Below are 17945 nucleotides of genomic sequence, written 5' to 3'. Positions count from 1 at the left end.
AATAAATAAATCTTTAAAAAATTAAAAATGAGTGAATCTGTTAGTACTCCCATTGCTCAGCTGAGTGATAATGTTGGCAAAGTAAATCTATTCTTCGCCTAATTAGGAGTAGCTTGATATGCAAGCTACTGTAATGCCTTCCGATTGATAAACCAAAATTTGGAAGTACGTATTATATCTGAAGTAATTTTTTCCTTATCTCAGACTTTTGAGAATGCTGTGTGCATGCAGTTCTGCTTTGTATTATGGGTAGCATACATTTACGATAGCAATTAAACCTTGGAACCCAGTAAAGAAGTTTCCGATGCTGCAGGTTTGAAGGCCTTGAACTGCAGAATGGCCTCTCAAGTTAACCTAGACCTGCCAGTGTTCTGCTGATGGGGAGGCAGCCGTCTCCTAAGTGGCCACTCAAGGTTTCCTCCAGCTCTTTGATATTAGTCTGTTTCGTGTATTTAACAAAAAGAATGGCTTGACTTGAAAATGCAGTTCTCTGTTAGTTTATACGACGTCGTGTGGCTTAAGAAGAACCACATGGAGTCGTTTATGTCAGGTGTGGAACCAGTTATCCTGGGTGCCCAGTTTTTGAATGCAGGTTTTCTAGAATGGCTGTAATGGCCACACTGACTGCCAACCTTCGCTGTCCATGTAATGTGATCCTGTCCTGGAGCTCTGCCATTTCTTGGCCGGAAGGCCGGCTGGGTTAATAGAGAGGAACAGGCTGGAAGTGGGCAGCTCGGAGACTTGTCTTCCTGACAGTGTGGGGTGGGAACCCTTCTGCCTGCGGTGCTGCAGCCTGGTGTCTGCTTTGTGGGAGTGTGGGCAGTGGCCAGACAGGTACTGGAAACTGACGAGGTGTTGCTTTCCCAAGAGCTTTACTTCCAGGGATCGTGTTGGGGTGAGATGAAAGGAACGAGCCGTTCGTGTTCACACACAGCCGGAACCCTTTCATTACGCACGGGGCATGAGGCCTCCTTTGCTGTAGACATTCTTCTTTGGGATCGGACTTCTTTGCAGGTCCTTGTTCTTGTAGCCAGGGCTGTAGAGAAGGGGGCATGGCCACCGTGGATGCTGGGCACGTGTCAGGAGAAGCGTGTTGAGCTGCTGCATTGCAAGTTCTGTCCAGAAGCCAGGATGTGTGAGGACCCAGGTTTCTCTGTCTGGTCCCATCCTGAGCCATGTTCCTCCCTCCCTCCCTCCCTCCCCTCCCCTCCCCTCCCCTCCCCTCCCCTTCCCTTCTTTCATTCTTTTTTTTTTTTTAAAGGCAGTGCAACACAGGGAGAGAAGCAGAGAGCTTCCATCTGCTGGTTCACTCCCCAAATGGCTGCAATGGCTGGGGCTGGGCCAGACCAAAGCCAGGAGCCAGGAACTCTATTCCAGTCTCTCATATGGGTGGCAGTGGCCCAAATACTTATGCCATCATCTACTGCCTCCCAGGCATGCTATTTGGCAGTGGGATCAGAAACAGAGCAGCCAGGACTTGAACCAGGACTCTTATGGGCCTGCAGTGTCACAAGTGAGAGCTTAACCTGCTGCGCCCCAGTGCAGTGAGTTGTCGTCACTCAGTTAGAAGTTGGAGACACTGTGCGCGTCTCATGTCAGTGTTTGTCAGCCTTGAGTTTGGCATGCTGAGTACTTGGCCCACAGATTTTATGTGGTGAGTGTGGCACTGATTCTGTTTAAGCTAGTTGGAAAACAATATGATAGGTATGTTGGCGAAGTATAGTGAGTATTTCTCTAAAGGAGAATTTACAAACAAAAGTCTACATTGTTTTCCCTCAGCAGTTCTTAACTTCCACATGTGTGTGATTTTCTTAGATTGATAAAGGAAGCAGGCAAGCAGGACCCAGAGCTGGCTTACATCAGCAGCAACTTTATAACTGGACACGGCATTGGGAAGAGCCAGCCTCGGAGCAAACAGATGGAAGCGGAGTTCCGCAAGCAGGAGGAGGTAACTTCGATCAGAGCGGCTGCACAACTGCGGTTTTCCGGGCTACGCAGACGGGACGCCTCGAGAACGCCCTTTCTTCACAGCTTCCCGCGCTTTCTGTCTTTCACACTGTAGATACTTACTCGTATACAGGCCAGCCGTCGGCCAGGCGGTAGCTGTAGCCTGATTTCTGTGCTCAGAATTGGAGTAGCTGTCTGTCAGAGCTTTTTTTGTCTTAATCCGTTTTCCTTTGTTAGGTTGGTGTCACATAACCACATTTCACAGGTGAACAGAGCACGTAGAACTAACTCCTGTTCATTCCGTGGGACTCTGATGGGATGGGCCCTCTCCTGGCAGGAATTTCTTTCTTCCTTTGAGCCCTGTTTTGGTATTGGCGCGCTTTTAGGGATGCGGTGTGTATTTCTCATGCTTTCCCAGGTCTCAGTGCCATCCACAGCACTGCAGAGTGCTGGCATCGACTTCTCCGAAACAAAGACCTTTCACAGTTTATTGTTGAACTCAAAGTTAGAAGGCATTTGAGTCCCAGCTTTCTGATGATATTCCAGGTGTGGGGGGATCCAGGAGCCAATCTGAGACATTGGACCGTCTGAAAACCGGCTTATGTGACTGTTCAGTTTACCCCGAGTTGGACAGTGATAGGATTTTAAATCTGGTGTGAAAAAGCTATGACTCCCATGTTTTAATAAATTCTGACTCCTTAAATCGAGAGTTTCCCAAGGTGCCAGAAAAATGAGTAATGCCCCGTCTGTGGGTTTGAGCTCCTTTTTTTAAATTTTAATTTTTTAAAATTTATTTATTTGACAGGCAGAGTTAGTGAGAGAGAGACAGAGAGAAAGGTCTTCCTTCTGTTGGTTCACCCCCTAAATGGTTGCTACGGCTGGCGCACTGTGTGTGCTGATCTGAAGCCAGGAGCCAGGTGCTTCTTCCTGGTCTCCCATGCGGGTGCAGGGCCCAAGCACTTGAGCCATCCTCCACTGCCCTCCCGGGCCACAGCAGAGAGCTGGACTGGAAGAGGAGCAATCGGGACTCGAACCCAGCACCCATATGGGATGCTGGCAATGCAGGCGGAGGATTAACAAAGTGAGCGATGGCGCCAGCCCCGGGTTTGAGTTCTAAATGAGTTAGGAGTTTAGTGATAGAATTTGATATTTTTGGAGAATGTTGGCCCAGTCTCAGACATGAGACAGCTCTGTGGAGGAGCAGAGGGTCAGCAGAACTCCAGAAGTGAGTTCATCTGGGCTCTTGAGTGGGGAGATCCACCTGGCGTAAAGAAGCCCGTCTCTCTAGTGCGCAGCTCTAAGGCTCCCTTGGCTTGTGACGGGAGCATGCAAAGGCATTCTTTCTTTCCTTTTGGATTTATTTATTTACTTGAAGGGCAGAGTTGGAGACAGGGAGGGAGGGAGGGATCTTCTCTCCACTGGTTCACTCTCCAGATGGCCACAGAAGGCAGCACAGGACTAGGCTGGAGCCAGGAGCCAGGAGCTTCTTCCAGGTCTCCCATGTAGGCACAGGGGCCAAGCACGTGGACGATCTTCTGCCTTCCCAGGTGCATTAACTAGCAGGGCACTGGATGGGAAGTGGAGCAGCCAGGACTTGAACTGTGTCCGTATGGGATGCTGGTACTGCAGGCCGGGGCTCAACTTGCTGTGCCGCAGTGCCGGCCCCTAGAAGTGTGTTCTGACGCTCTGCTCAGGTGCAGGTGGGCCGGCCGTCAGTGGGCCGGCGCTGCTGTGTCCGCACGCTGCAGGTTCCCTGTGATTTGGTCATCTCTACCTGGGCTGCCAAGATTTATCGTGACTAGAAAGGACAGAATGAGCTTTTTTTTTTTTTTTTTTTTTTTAATTTTACTGCATTATTTTCTTTGAAAGTTTCTCAAAATTGTTCTTTTTTGTGGATTTGTTTTCCAGGTACTTCGGAAATTTCGAGCGCATGAGACCAACCTGCTCATTGCCACGAGTGTGGTGGAGGAGGGCGTCGATATTCCAAAATGCAACTTGGTGGTTCGTTTTGATTTGCCTACAGAGTATCGATCCTATGTTCAATCTAAAGGAAGAGCAAGGGCGCCAATCTCTAATTATGTAATGTTAGCAGATACAGACAAAATAGAAAGTTTTGAAGAAGATCTTAAAACTTACAAAGCGATTGAAAAGGTAAGTTCACAAAAGTGGTATGGCGTCTTTGTTGTTATTTGTGTGCCTAGAGGTAGATGGGGCAGTTGTACCGACCGCGTGGCTTCCGCAGGCGTGTGCAGTGTGCCACGTCAGGAAGCTGAGAGTGAGGGTGAAGCCGCAGGTCACTGCGAGAGGTCACAGTGCGGCAGCAGGGGGACAGGTGTCTGCGAGTGCGCCCTGTAGGTGTGCACTGACCACCTGGGGCACAGAGCCGTCGCAGGGTGGTGACATGACAGGCTCAGCAGAGTGTGTGGGAGAGGGTGTTCCGCATCGAGAGCTTTTCTGGAGCTACAGAAGCAGGCGACTCGCACAGCAGAGGAGACGTTTGTTTCCATGGTAACACCTGTTTGTAAATTGCGCAGATCCTGAGAAACAAGTGCTCCACGTCGGTGGACACTGGTGAGGCCGATGTTGATCCTGTCGTGGACGACGATGATGTTTTCCCGCCGTATGTGCTGAGGCCCGATGACGGCGGCCCGCGGGTCACGATCAACACGGCCATCGGACACATCAACAGGTAGGTGTCCGGTCTGCGTGCGGCGAGCCCGGGAGCATGGTGGTGTTCACAGCCTGCAGGCACAGTACTGTGCAGTTATATTTAACTCTTTAACAAGGCTCACAGAATGAAGACGTGCTCATTTTACTTAGGTTTCATTTAATTTTATTGTGCTCATTAATTTTCCTTTTCTAAATCGGGAACTTTGTTGTTTTATGCCACAAATGTTAGGTAATGTTGAATTTTCCATTAGCAGCTAAATGAGGTTATGATAAATTGTATTTTTTAGTATGTTTTAATGTACACTTGCTGAGCTCATAATGACATTTCTAAGAACTAAATTCTCTTCACAGATCCAGAATAATTTCTGTGCGCCATCCTTTATGTATGTGGCTGTTTCAATTCAGAGTTCACTTTAAATTAAAACATGGGTCCCTGGTTGCACACATCAGGTTCCAGGCGCTCAGCAGCCATTGAGTGCCTGATGGACAGTGCAGAGCCGGGGCCTTTCATGGGAAGTTCTGTTTGATGGCACTGTTCTATGTGATTCAAAGAGTGAAGTGGCGAGGCGGCAGCTCCCTGTGGCGATGCCAGTCCGGCAGGGGGGGAACGGGCCAGCACGAGTCCGAGGCTTGGTCATGCGTGTCAGTGCACACTGTGGATTCAGCCCAGGATCTCTCTCCCCACAGATACTGTGCCAGATTACCAAGTGATCCGTTCACTCACCTGGCTCCCAAATGCAGGACCCGAGAGTTGCCTGATGGTACCTTTTATTCAACTCTGTATCTGCCAATTAACTCGCCTCTGCGAGCCTCCATTGTTGTAAGTTTAGAAGAAGAAATGAATGTGCCTTGTAAACTGTGTCATTAATGGATTCTCTCAGCTTCTGTAAGATATGCAAGAGGTTAAGTGTGGCTGTGGAATCTGCTTTAAAAGGCAGATTTCTAGAGCACTTCTGTGGTCAGCTGCATGTGCAGTTCTGGTAGACCGAGAATTCCTAGCACTGGGCTGGATGACCTCTGAGGTCTCCACGAAGCCCTTCCTATAGAGCCGTTTTGACAGGGCCATGCAGCCGTGGCTGATAGAGGCACAGGGAGACACACTTCGTTCTCAGTTGGACTGCTGCAGTGATTTTGTTGTTGTTTGCTCAGAAATCTGCGTTTGGTGGTGCTGTCTCGGTCCCGGTGCTGATTTCCAGATAATCTGTCCTAATTCCTGTTGCACCTAAGAAAGCACGCAGGACCGTTAACCTTTGTTACAGTTTTATCCTAGTGCGTCTTTGTTTGGGTTTTTTATTGCACGTTTGTGTATTAGTAAAAATAAGAGACTTTGAAATGTTACTGATATTTAAATTCATCAAAATGAATAGAATGTTAGTTACGACAGTTTTTATTAGGAGAGGGGTTCTAAGGATGGAGTTTTCAGATATTTAGATAAAGATTTTTTATAAGACTTGCTGGCATTTTTTAAAATAAACTTTGTTCTGGTAAATTGAACTTGGAAGGTACTGAAGCAGAGTTCTCATCCATGTTTTGTGTGCCAGTGATGATACGGCTACACGTACATGAAATGGAACTGTCTTTTGTTATTTTCAGGGTCCACCAATGAGTTGTGTACGGTTGGCTGAAAGAGTTGTAGCTCTCATTTGCTGTGAAAAACTGCACAAAATTGGTAAGGATGTTTGAAAAACATATGCAAATAAGAATAAAATGCTTATGCATTATGAAAAGCATATCAAGGAATATATAGGTTTCTTTTTTTTAAAAGATGTATTTATTTATTTGAAAGAGTTACACAGAGAGAGAGGAGAGGCAGGAAGAGAGAGAAGTCTTCCATCCGCTGATTCGCTCCCCTATTGGCCGCAACAGCTGGAGCTGCGCTGATCCGAAGCCAGGAGCCAGGAGTTTCCTCCTGGTCTCCCACGTGCGTGCAGGGGCCCAAGAACTTGGGCCATCTTCTACTGCTTTCCCAGGCCACAGCAGAGAGCTGGATCGGCAGTAGAGCAGCCAGGACTCAAACCGGCACCCATATGGTATGCCAGCACTGCAGGTGGCAGCTTTACCCTGTACGCCATAGTGCCGGCCCCTGTCTAGGTTTCTAAGCGTTGTGTAGAGCCTTGAGCTTGCTGCTCTTGGTGTGTTTTGGGGAATGTGAATGCTGTTATGGAACTTGAAGATCCTACAGTGCCGTGGGGGCTCCTTGTGTTCCGCAGCTTAACTGCGAACAGCTATCAATTCTTGGTGCCCTTTACTGAGCAGATACATGAAGGTCTTTTTTAACTTTGAGAGATGAACCAGGGTTTAATCTCTCTCAGCCTATGCTGATATACAAATTAAACTTAAAAAAACCCACAAGACTTATTTTCCGTGGCCACCTTATTCAGAAGGGATATGTGCTGTTGTCCTGTTTAAATGCTTTTATTTTTGAATCTTACGATAGAATTTGTAGTCTGAATGTCAAAGTGGATTTTGCCTGAGTGGCAGCTCTGGTCACTTTCATGTTATTAAAGATGCAGATGCCTTAGTTTTAATCACTTTAGTTAACTTCCTGAGTGTTGTAGATTATTTACAGGTGCAGGCTTTGGCACCGCTGGTTAAACCAGCACTCGCACACCTGCACCCCCTGTCAGAGGGCCCTTTAGAGAGCCCTGGCTGCTCTGCTTCCCGTCTGACTTCCTGCCATCGCATCCCAGGAGCTCAGGTGAGTGGGCCTGGGACTTACGCGTGGGCCCAGGGCGGAGCTCCAGACTCCTGGATTCAGCATGGCCCAACCCTGGCTGTTGCAGGTGTTTGGGAAGCGAACCAGTGGATAGAAGGTACCTTTCTGTGTCTGCCTTTTCAAGTAAGTGAAAGCAAATAAATATTTAAGAAAATAGATTGTTTACTAATTAGAAAGCAGAAGTCTCGATTGTGTTAATTCTCTTTTAAAACTTTGTAGGTGAACTGGATGAACATTTGATGCCAGTTGGGAAAGAGACTGTCAAATATGAAGAGGAGCTCGATTTACACGATGAAGAAGAAACCAGCGTTCCAGGAAGACCAGGTTCCACTAAGCGGAGGCAGTGCTACCCGAAAGCAGTTAGTATTGGTTAGAACTGCAGGGCAGGCTGCACTTGCTCCCTGCTGCTCCCGTCGGAACTCCCTGTGGGGCTAGCATCGCGCGGCACTGCGGCTGGGCCCGCGCCGTGGCTCGTGGCTCGTGGCTCGTGGCTCGTGGCTCACCGCTGCCCCAGATCATTCCCTCTGCTTTCACGTGTGCGCGCTGTGCTCTCTGCACTTCAGATGCTGCTTTTGTTTTCTTCTCAGACGTATCCTTGGGCTTACCCACCAGATTCCACTGAGGAGTGTATCTCATTTACAGATACTGTTTGTTTCATTCATTTTGGTGATATGAGTCTTGGCTTTGCTTACGGCTGGAGCCAGGACAAAACAGGATTCCTGTGATAAAATACACGAGGGAAAGGCACGCTCTCGAGTGACAGGGGCACCGGAGGGGAGGAGTGTGAGTGTCAGGGTCATCGTGTGGGCTGCAGAGCCAGTTACTTCCGCCCCGTGAGCCTGGCCCATCTCAGGCCACCGGGCAGGACCATGTGCAGAAGCGTGACTGGATCTAACTCCTCATTAGAGCCTACTTGGCTGCACTAGGGATTTTTCAAATACTTGCTCAAAAGGACACCAAACAAAAGGGAAGTTTTGCTGTGTACCTTTGTTTTTATAGTTTCAGTAACTTTTCACTTTAACAAACATTTTTACAAAGCTGAGTGTTTTCAAGATTCAAAATCACGCCGCGTTTCAGAGGTCAGGAATGCTCCCGGTTCTCCTGTTGGACTAGTTCCACGGGCCAGCATCGCTCACGAGAGGTGTTCCGAGAGCCACAGCGCTTCCTGGTCCTTTTCCAGAGACGGGGCCTTGTGTGTTGTCTGACTTACTCGCTGTAACTGCCTCCTGGCCCGCGTGTCTCTGCCTTTGCACTGCAGTGGCAGTTACTTGTCATCGAGTCTCAGAAGCTGCAGCTACGTTCGCACTGAGAGCTCGTGCGCCATCTGAGAGTAATTTAGCTTCAGTGCTCTCCCGTGGTAGCTAAGGTGGCCATTCCAGATGATGACACTGATTCACACTGACCCGAAAATGCGCTCTTGTAGTACCTGGGGATGAAAATCAAAGCGTGACACACGCACAGCAGTCTGTGTGTGTTTTATATTTAAAGATATGAATGTGTATATGTTTATACACATTTATACATAGAAAACTGCTTACAAGGTTGTACAGGATATCAAAATGTTAATAAAGGTTATCTTTGGCAATAGGAATATATGGAATTTAAAAAATGTTGCTGTTTATTTTGATACTCTACAAGGAATAAATGCTTACAACACCCAAAGGAAAAAAGAGTTTTTAAAAAGAGATTTATTTATTTGCAAGAGAGGGAGATACAAGAGAGATCTTCATCTGCTGGTTCACTCCACAGATGACCACAACAGCTGGGGCTGGACCAGGCCAAGACCAGAAACCAGGAGCCAAGAGCTTCTTTTGGACCTCCCCAACATGGGTCGCAGGGGCCCAGACACTTGGGCCATCTTCTGCTGCTTTTCCCAGACAGATTAGCAGGAAGCTGGATCAGAAGTGGAATAGCCGGGACTCAAACTGGTGCCCATATGGGATACCGACATCACAGGTGGCAGCTTAACTCACCTACGCCACAATGCCAAGCCCAAGAAAATATTTTTCTAGTCAGAAGAAATAGATCAAATGAATAGTACTTTTTATTAAAGACCCTGCAGTGTTTGATGGTTTTCTAAAATTTTGGTGTTAGCCGTATAGTCAATAGTGCATTATAACACAGGTGAACCTGGACTACCATGCTGCTACATCCTCAGACATACTCACTTCCCCAGAAGAGTTAAGCAGTTAGGGGGGTCTGTTGGCTTTTAGTAAGGCCAGGAATAAATTTGTTTTCTTACCAACATCTGGAAAATAAGTAATTAAACTTGCACATGATGCGTAATTTGTCTTTCCAATTTCAGATTCCAGAATGTTTGAGGGATAGTTATCCCAAACCCGATCAGCCCTGCTACCTGTATGTGATAGGAATGGTTTTAACTACCCCTTTACCTGATGAACTGAACTTCAGACGGCGGAAGCTCTATCCCCCTGAAGATACCACGAGATGCTTTGGAATACTGACAGCCAAGCCCATACCTCAGGTGAGCTCTTAATGACTCTGCATGTGAAAAAAAGTGTTCTTAAAAAATCTGTAGGGACTTGGATAAAGAAAACTAGTGGTCAGTATGTTTTGTTACCTCAGTATGTTGTTACCTCAGTATGTTAGAGTCTCTGAAGCTGAAGGCAGGGTGGGCGTTGTGGGCGGGGTAAACTCTGTTCAGAACACCCACGTCCCGCGTTGGCGTGCCCACGATCGAGTCCTCGTGGCTCCCTGCTCACGTGTGTCCTGGGGAGCAGCAGAGGGTGACCGAAGTATTTGGGTCCCTGCCACCCGCATGAGAGATCTGGGTGGAATTCAGGGCCCCTAGCTTTGGCCTGGCCCAGCCCTGGCTGTTGCGGGCCTTTGGGGAGTGAACCAGTGGATGGAGGATACCTCTTTCTGTTTTTCCACCTTTCAAATAAACATTAAGAAAAATTTTAAAAAAGAGTTCACTCAGCACTTCTGTCCCCAGACAGAAAGCTCCCTCCCCGCCTGAAGTCGCCGTGCCCGGGGAAGGGCCTGCTCACTTTGGGGTGCTTTGTTTCACTTTTGCTAAGATTCCACACTTCCCCGTGTACACGCGCTCTGGAGAAGTCACCATATCCATCGAGCTGAAGAAGTCTGGCTTCACGTTGTCTCTGCAAATGCTTGAGTTGATCACAAGGCTGCACCAGTATATTTTCTCACATATCCTTCGGCTTGAGAAGCCCGCGCTAGAATTCAAGCCTACAGACGCTGACTCGGCCTACTGTGTCCTACCTCTGAATGTCGGTAAGGAGGCCCTGGGCAGACAGCGGCGAGACACTGGAAGTGTGGTTTGGCAATGAGCTTACTGTAGCTACTTCAGAATCTCTTACTTCGACAACTAGTTTAGGCACATGTGAGTGTGTAGTTTAAATGAGAATCTCTTTTCTGCATAGATTTTTACAAGCTAAATTGTCTTTTTCTCATCCAAGTTAATGACTCCCGCACTTTGGACATTGACTTTAAATTCATGGAAGATATTGAGAAATCTGAAGCTCGCATAGGCATTCCCAGCACAAAGTATTCAAAAGAAGCGCCCTTTGTTTTTAAACTAGAAGATTACCAAGATGCAGTTATCATTCCAAGGTAGGAATTTAAAAGAAGGGAAACCAGTGGGGATGCTTGGTTTCAGAAGATGCGCCTCTCCCTTGGGAGTGTCAGTGGGCTGTGGCTTCCGCACTGTTACTGCTGTTGGAAAGGCTGAGTCTCTGCCTGCCGAGCCTGGGCTCTCTGTTTCCTTGTTTCAAAGAGAAGGCATGGGAACTGTGGGTAAGGAGAGGTTGCTTTGTGACGGTCAGGTCGTTGAAATGATCCTGCTGGCTTGCTTACAGGGTCTGTCCGCTGAACTCCCAAAGCCTGCTGTGGAATTTGGTCATAGTAATCTTCATTGCTTCAAATTCTGCAAGGAAAAATGTTATTAAATTCAATGAAGATAGTAAATCGGAATGCTTTTTTTCTTTCTTAATTTGTAAACATTTAGGAATGGAGTTTTTGGGAGGTAAAATGCAGAAACTTTTCATGGAACTAGAGTATTGGCTGTAATCAGTCCTTCTTTGACTTTTTCTGTACCCTGTTATCAGTAGTGTAGCCATACGGCAGTACACTGTGTGATAAGTCTTTTGTGTATAGTGTTACTCATGTTCAAAGATTTTTATTCAGTTGTTTGGACATTGTAAGTTTTCTGTACTGTTTTATGCGATGTGATAGTATGTAAATGCTCCATTTAGCTTTTGTGTATTATCAGAGTATAGATACTTAGGGCAGATGTCGTAGGGGAGAATAGTTCTTCCTTGATTAAAAACTGCAGTTATTATCTTACATATACTTAGATACATAGTTTAGGATTAAATCTTCGCTAGTGTTGTTATTAACCTTTTAGCTCTCAGTCCTGATTAGTGTTTCCATACTAAGAGCAGTTGGGTTTGCAGAAAAGTTGATTTAAACCAAAAGCAACTGATTGTCTTTCTTTTTCAGATACCGCAATTTTGATCAACCTCATCGATTTTATGTAGCTGATGTGTATACTGATCTTACCCCTCTCAGTAAATTTCCTTCCCCCGAGTATGAAACTTTTGCAGAATATTACAAAACAAAGTATAACCTTGACCTGACCAATCTCAACCAGCCCCTGCTGGATGTGGACCACACATCTTCAAGGTAAGGCTCCGAGTGTGTGTGAGACTTCTCAGAGGTCCGCACACACACGCCCAGGGGGGCTCTGGGGTCTGGGGAGCCCCTGAGCCCGGGTTCCTGTGAGCTTTTCAGCGGGATTTGGAGGCATGCAGGTTGGAGAGCCACTGGAAGAGTGGACTTACTCTCATCTGTTTGATAGAATTGTTTTGACATTTTTGTAGACTTAACCTTTTGACACCTCGACATTTGAATCAGAAGGGGAAAGCTCTTCCTCTGAGCAGTGCTGAAAAGAGGAAAGCCAAGTGGGAGAGTCTGCAGAACAAACAGGTATGCACTGGCAGCCTCGCGTCCTGTGCTTAACTGCAAGCTCGGAGCTGCTCGTGTCAGGTGACCCGAATGACTGGTGCGTTTTTGGAGCTGCCCATCCTTTAGGTTTAGCTTTTGTTTCGTTTGATCAGTTAAGTGTTGGATTTTATTTGAATGTCGTTTTTGGCATGGATTGAGAGTTTGGCTTTCAAACTCGGCCTGTTGATATAATTATGTCACGTAATCACCCTTGCGAGTCCTAGAATAGATCCCATTTATGAGCTTTACCTTTGTCCACTAGGGAAGTTGCTTTTTAGTGTTCTTATTTTCATTCGTGCGTGTGTGTGTGTGTGTGTATAGCATTTCTCTGTTCACCTTCTCCTTGCCCAAAGATCCTGGTCCCGGAGCTCTGTGCTATCCACCCCATCCCTGCATCGCTGTGGAGAAAAGCAGTTTGTCTCCCCAGCATTCTCTATCGCCTTCACTGCCTTTTGACTGCAGAGGAGCTCCGAGCCCAGACAGCCAGCGATGCTGGCGTGGGGGTCAGATCACTTCCTGCGGATTTTAGGTAGGTTCGCCTATGCATCCGAAAGAATGTGGGTTTTGAATTGCTGTGTGTGACCAAATAGGATTATGTTAAAATTCTGATTTTATATGAAGTGATGCTTCCAAGATTAAGAAGAGAGTGTGTGTGTCTAGTACATGGAGTAAAGGCATCCTTTGGATCCTAAGTGGGCAGTCTGTCTTGGGTCACTGGGTCCTGTGTTCTTGGCCAATAAGAGAGAACTGAGCCTCTGCACTCAGAAGTTGTCCTCCTTCCTCTGGGGCGAGGCTGGAGCGAGGCTCACGCGAGGCTCACTCAGGTCCTGGCTCCCTTGCCGGCACTGTAAGAATGCTTTCTCTTTGGGAAAAACGAATATATCTTAACCAGCAGTTGCTTCAGCATTTTATCTGTCTTCGTTATTTTCTTCTTGTTGGTAAAGTGTCTGCCTGCTTAAAAAAACCTGGGCACTTAATCACTCATTAACGCTGTTCAGCCAGTTGGCAGCACTGGGTGATTCTGCGGATTGAAGGAACTGTAAATGCAAGGACGGCACTCACAGCTGTGTTGAGAACTCAGCGAGGTGGCAGACACCGGGTAACTGCTGCAGCCTACAGGACCGCAGGAAGCCCATGCGGAATAGAATTGAAACTTGAGCTCATTGTGATGCAAACAAAATTTGGAATCTGTGCATAGTTTTTTCTTTTCTTCTTAGTATCTATATATTTAAAAGGTAGGCAAATAGAGAGGGAGAAGGAGAGACAGGGAGGTCTTAAGTGGCTGCAGTGGGCCGGCCAATGCCAGGAACCAGGAGCTCCAGTAGGTGGCAGGGCCAAGTACTCGGGTCATCTGCCATTGCTTTCCCAGATGCTTTAACTGGATCAGAATAGAGCAACCAGGCCTCGAACCGGCACCCTAATATGCCACCGTCACAGCTGTGGCTTAACTTGCTGCACCACCACACGAGTGCCTGTGCGTGATGTTTTCGTGGTATACAAGGCTCTCACCCCCGCTCACATGCATGGACTTTAAAATTTTTTTGTGCCAAAATTTATCCTTCAATTCTGTTTTCCATGGACTTTTGGAAGTATGCTTATATTTGCTTGTTTAACTGTTGGGATAGTGCTGTAAGGCAAGAATTGTGTGAGCCCCGTTTTCCATGCAGAAGGTAACACAGGAAGATTACGCAGGCTGTGGTACAGCCTGTGTTACGCTGTCGCTTGCTGTGCTGAGCAGTTAACTGAGGGCCCGAGCGTCCAAGCTGTGCAGTGTGTGGCCCCAGGTCCTGCAGGCTGCCTCCAGCCTCTTGTTCTTAACTGCCTGCTGTGTTCCTGGGCAAGGGGTTACAGCAACGGGGGAACCACGTCCCTCTTTGTAACTTACGTTGCACAGAACTTCTTGCTTGAAAACTGATTTTGCTTCCAAAGGATGCGTATATGTATTGGGATCTTCATTTTATTTTATTTTATTTCAAATCACCTATTGCTCTGAGTCTGGCCCTTTTGAAAGATCTGATGAAAAGTTGTAAAAATATCGTTCCAGATACCCTAACTTAGACTTCGGGTGGAAAAAATCTATCGACAGCAAATCCTTCATCTCCGTCTCTAACTCCTCTTCGGCGGGCAGTGAGCATTACTGTAAGCACAGCACAACTGTAGGCCCTGAAAATGCTGCACATCAAGGTGCTACTCGAACCTCTTCTCTAGAAAACCACGACCAAATGTCTGTGAGCTGCAGAACGCCACTCACGGAGGCACCGGGGAAGCCCCAGAGGGAAGGCCCAGCGGATCTGAGGGCAGCCAGTGCGCTCTCCTGCAGTCGAAGTCTTGCCAATGGCAGTTACGAGTTCGCTGCCAGAGACTTTTGCCAAGGAGATCAGCTGAATTACTACATGCAGGAAATACCTGTGCAACCAGCTACCTCATATCCCACTCAGAATTTATACAGTCGTGAGAACCAGCCCAAGCCCAGCGATGAATGTACCCTACCGAGTCGTAAATACCTTGACGGAAATGCTAACAAATCTACCTCAGCTGGAAGTCCCACAGCGGCCGCCACGCCTGGTACGACGGACACTGTCAGGGCCCTCCAGGGCAGCATGGATTCCGCGCAGAGCCCTCCTGTCGGATACTCCTCAAAAACTCTCGGCCCCAATCCTGGACTGGTTCTTCAGGCTTTGACTCTGTCCAATGCTAGTGATGGGTTTAACCTGGAGCGGCTCGAGATGCTTGGTGACTCCTTTCTAAAGCACGCCATCACCACCTATCTCTTTTGCACTTACCCCGATGCTCACGAGGGCCGCCTTTCCTATATGAGAAGCAAAAAGGTGAGCGAACCTTTCTTGTCGCGAGCGGGCAGTGGGCCAGCGTGCCAGGAAGCAGTTGGAAGTGGCAGGGAGGCGGTACTTGAAGAGAATGCCGCCGTGGACCCATCCACCTGGAAGAGACAGGAACCCACTTTACACTGGGGCTGTTCTCAGGGTGGGGGCTCAGCTGGTCGGCGTGTGCCTTGTGTATCGGTAGACATTCACCTCCAGTCACGCTGTCGGTGCGAGTTCGTGCCCCTTCTAGCTCCTGACCAGGCTGTACAGAAGTGGGCAGCACTGTCATTCAGAGTTTGTCCTGTGGCGTAGCTGACTTGGACTTCTATGTGTAGGAGGGCGCTGTCGAGCTTCCCAGATGTGCACACGTGGACGAGAGGCGCGGGTCCTTGGGGAGAGTCAGGAAGGCAGAGAACGGACCTCCCAGCTCAGTTGCTCTGCAGTGTAGACAGTGACACTGGACTTCGAAGTGAGTAATTGCCTGATAGCCCCAAGGAGAGGTGATGCTGCCTCCGAGAGAGGGAGAGACAGATATTCCATCCACTGGCTTACGCCCCAAATAGCCACAGTGAGTGGGGCTGGGCCAGGCCTATGCCAGGAGCCAGGAGCTTCTTCCAGGTCTCCCATGTGAGTGGCAGGGACCCAAACACTTGGCTCATCTCCTGCTTTCCCAGGTGCATTAGCAGGGAGCTGGATTGGAAGCAGAGCAGCTGCACAGGCATACGCTCCTGCTTAACCTGTTACCCACATGGTGGGCCTCTGCCTTCTTCAACTTAGTGTAGAATCATGACTTGAGCAGAGGGGCTGGCACTGCGGGGTAGTGGGTCAAGCCTCCGCCTGCAGCCCCGGCATCCCACGTGGGCCCTGGTTTGTGTCCAGCTGCGCCATTTCCAATCCAGCCTTCTGCTGTGGCCTGGGAAAGCAGTAGAAGATGGCCCAAGTGCTTAGACCCCGGCACCCATGTGGGAGACGGAAAAAGCTCCTGGCTTCAGAGCGGCACAGCTCCGGCCATTGCAGCTGTTTGGGGAGCGAACCAGCAGATGGAAGGCCTTTCTTTCCGTCTCCTCCTCCTCTCTGTAACTCTACCTCTCAAATAAATAAATAAATCTTAAAATAAAAGACTTAAGGGAGAAAAGTCATTAGTGTAAAATGTTTACCTGGCGGCAGAGACAAGTCTCTAGGAGCCTCCTGGACAACAGCTGAGGGAACTGCTTATCTGGGGCACTGGGAGGAGGGAGCAGCACTTGCAAAGCAAGGGGGCGTGGAGAAGCGAAATGAACAGGAGGCGGAGCTGCTGGGGCTCAGTGCAAAGCAGGGGCCTGGACTGCTAGGCTAAGGAGGTTGCAAGTTTTCTTGAATCCCAGGCTGCTCTTGAAAGACTCTGGAGCTAGGGGCTGTTAGTATTGGGCGAGTGGAAGCTTAACATGGTTAACCTGATGGGTCCGGCGTTGGGATGCAGCCCGTTAGGCTGCTGCTTGCAATGTCGCTGCCCAATCAGAGTTCCTGTTGGGGTCCGGGCTGCTCTGCTTGCCTTCCAGCTCCCTCTCTGGGAAGGCAGCAGGTGGTGGCCCAAATACCTGGGCTCCTGCCACCCAGGTGAAAGACCTGGATGGAGTTCCTGGCTTCAGCCTGGCCCGGGCTGTTTGGGCTGTTTGGGGAATCAGCCAATGAATGGAGCAGGAGCCCAATTTCTCGAGCCAGCACCTCTGCTTCCCAGGATCAAACCCAGGTACCCTCTTCTGGGACAAGAGTGTGCCGACCGCTAGGGCAAGTGCCCACCTTATCCCCCTTTTATAGAGGAGGACAATGAGGAAGCAGAGTTTAGCCTCCCAAGGTCACATCCAAATAAGGGTGACAGTGCTGGAGTGCAGCTCAGATGCTGCGGCTTGGAGACCTTGGTGTCCCCCGTCACAGCAGCCCACGTCTTGTCCTGCCCCGTGACCCCAGGCCCTGCAGTGAGCACGTCGCCTGTGCACGCCCGTTCTCCCCATGTAGGTCCTGTAGCTAGTGCAGGGTGAGGCGGGGGGGGGGGGGGGGTGGGATGGTCGAGAGCCACAGGTGCTGAGAAGTTGGGTGCAGGGCCCGGGGCAGAAATGTGAGAGGTGGGTGTGGGGCTGAGGTTTGCCCCTGCTGGGCCGCGCTGGGCAGTGTTCAGTGACGTGGTCAGGGGACTGGGAACCTAGCACTTAGGAGAGGTTTGAGGAGTCTTTTCCAGGAAAGTGAGGACAGAACTTGGAGAGTGAGTGGGCCTCACGGGGCGATTGTAGGAAGCTGTAAGCAAGGCTGAGGATGGGAACGAGTGAATCCGTGAGAGGAGAGGACGTGGTTTACAGAACCTCGTTCGTCTCTCAGGACCCTCTTGACTGCTGACTTCCAGCGGGAGGAACTCTGCCTCCCTCCGCAGCCTGGTGTCGCGGCCTTGGTAGCATGCTCTCCCCATGGGCCAAGCCCGTGCTGCTGGCTGGGCAGGCCCTGCTCACCCACCCTCCGTGCGGGGGCTGAGGCTGCTAATTCTCTGAGTGCTCTCCCTCCTTTGCCTGGGCGCCTGTCTGTGCAGAATTTTGCCTCTTATCGGGGTGCCCGGTTCTCTCATCTCCATCCACAAGTACTCGGTAGGCCCCGCTGACGTCAGATGAGCGTATTGAGGGTAGTGTGGCTGGAGACCCGAGACCCGCGTCCACAGTTTGCGATTTCCGTCCCCTGAGTCCTTGTCGCACTTCCCCTCTTCCTGGCCTTTGAGATACTTTGTTCTAGTACGCAGCTCCCGCTGCAAGCCGTCAGGCTGCTGTGGTCAAGCTGTGTCG

At 49.1% G+C, this 17945-nt stretch overlaps 1 protein-coding gene across 6 annotated transcripts in view; it reads left to right on the top strand.

The window, feature by feature from the left end:
• DICER1 (dicer 1, ribonuclease III) overlaps positions 1 to 17945 on the top strand; it is a 71427-nt gene that overhangs the window by 38504 nt on the left and 14978 nt on the right. For all 6 annotated transcript variants that reach the window (XR_009864830.1, XM_062181739.1, XM_062181738.1 and 3 more), the window contains 13 exons: positions 1816 to 1948; positions 3856 to 4098; positions 4482 to 4636; positions 5305 to 5437; positions 6211 to 6286; positions 7553 to 7692; positions 9639 to 9818; positions 10375 to 10588; positions 10774 to 10927; positions 11816 to 11998; positions 12196 to 12301; positions 12673 to 12848; positions 14364 to 15147. Coding sequence is in view for 5 of the 6 variants with exons in the window: in XM_062181739.1 (XP_062037723.1) it covers positions 1816 to 1948; positions 3856 to 4098; positions 4482 to 4636; positions 5305 to 5437; positions 6211 to 6286; positions 7553 to 7692; positions 9639 to 9818; positions 10375 to 10588; positions 10774 to 10927; positions 11816 to 11998; positions 12196 to 12301; positions 12673 to 12848; positions 14364 to 15147 (2677 nt within the window). In the remaining variant the exon portion in view is untranslated. The remainder of the gene's footprint in view (positions 1 to 1815; positions 1949 to 3855; positions 4099 to 4481; positions 4637 to 5304; positions 5438 to 6210; positions 6287 to 7552; positions 7693 to 9638; positions 9819 to 10374; positions 10589 to 10773; positions 10928 to 11815; positions 11999 to 12195; positions 12302 to 12672; positions 12849 to 14363; positions 15148 to 17945) is intronic.

Source organism: Lepus europaeus, chromosome 22 (genome assembly GCF_033115175.1).
Source record: "Lepus europaeus isolate LE1 chromosome 22, mLepTim1.pri, whole genome shotgun sequence".
In the NCBI taxonomy this organism is placed as follows: Eukaryota; Metazoa; Chordata; class Mammalia; order Lagomorpha; family Leporidae; genus Lepus; species Lepus europaeus.
This window is presented reverse-complemented; position numbering and strand designations above follow the sequence as displayed.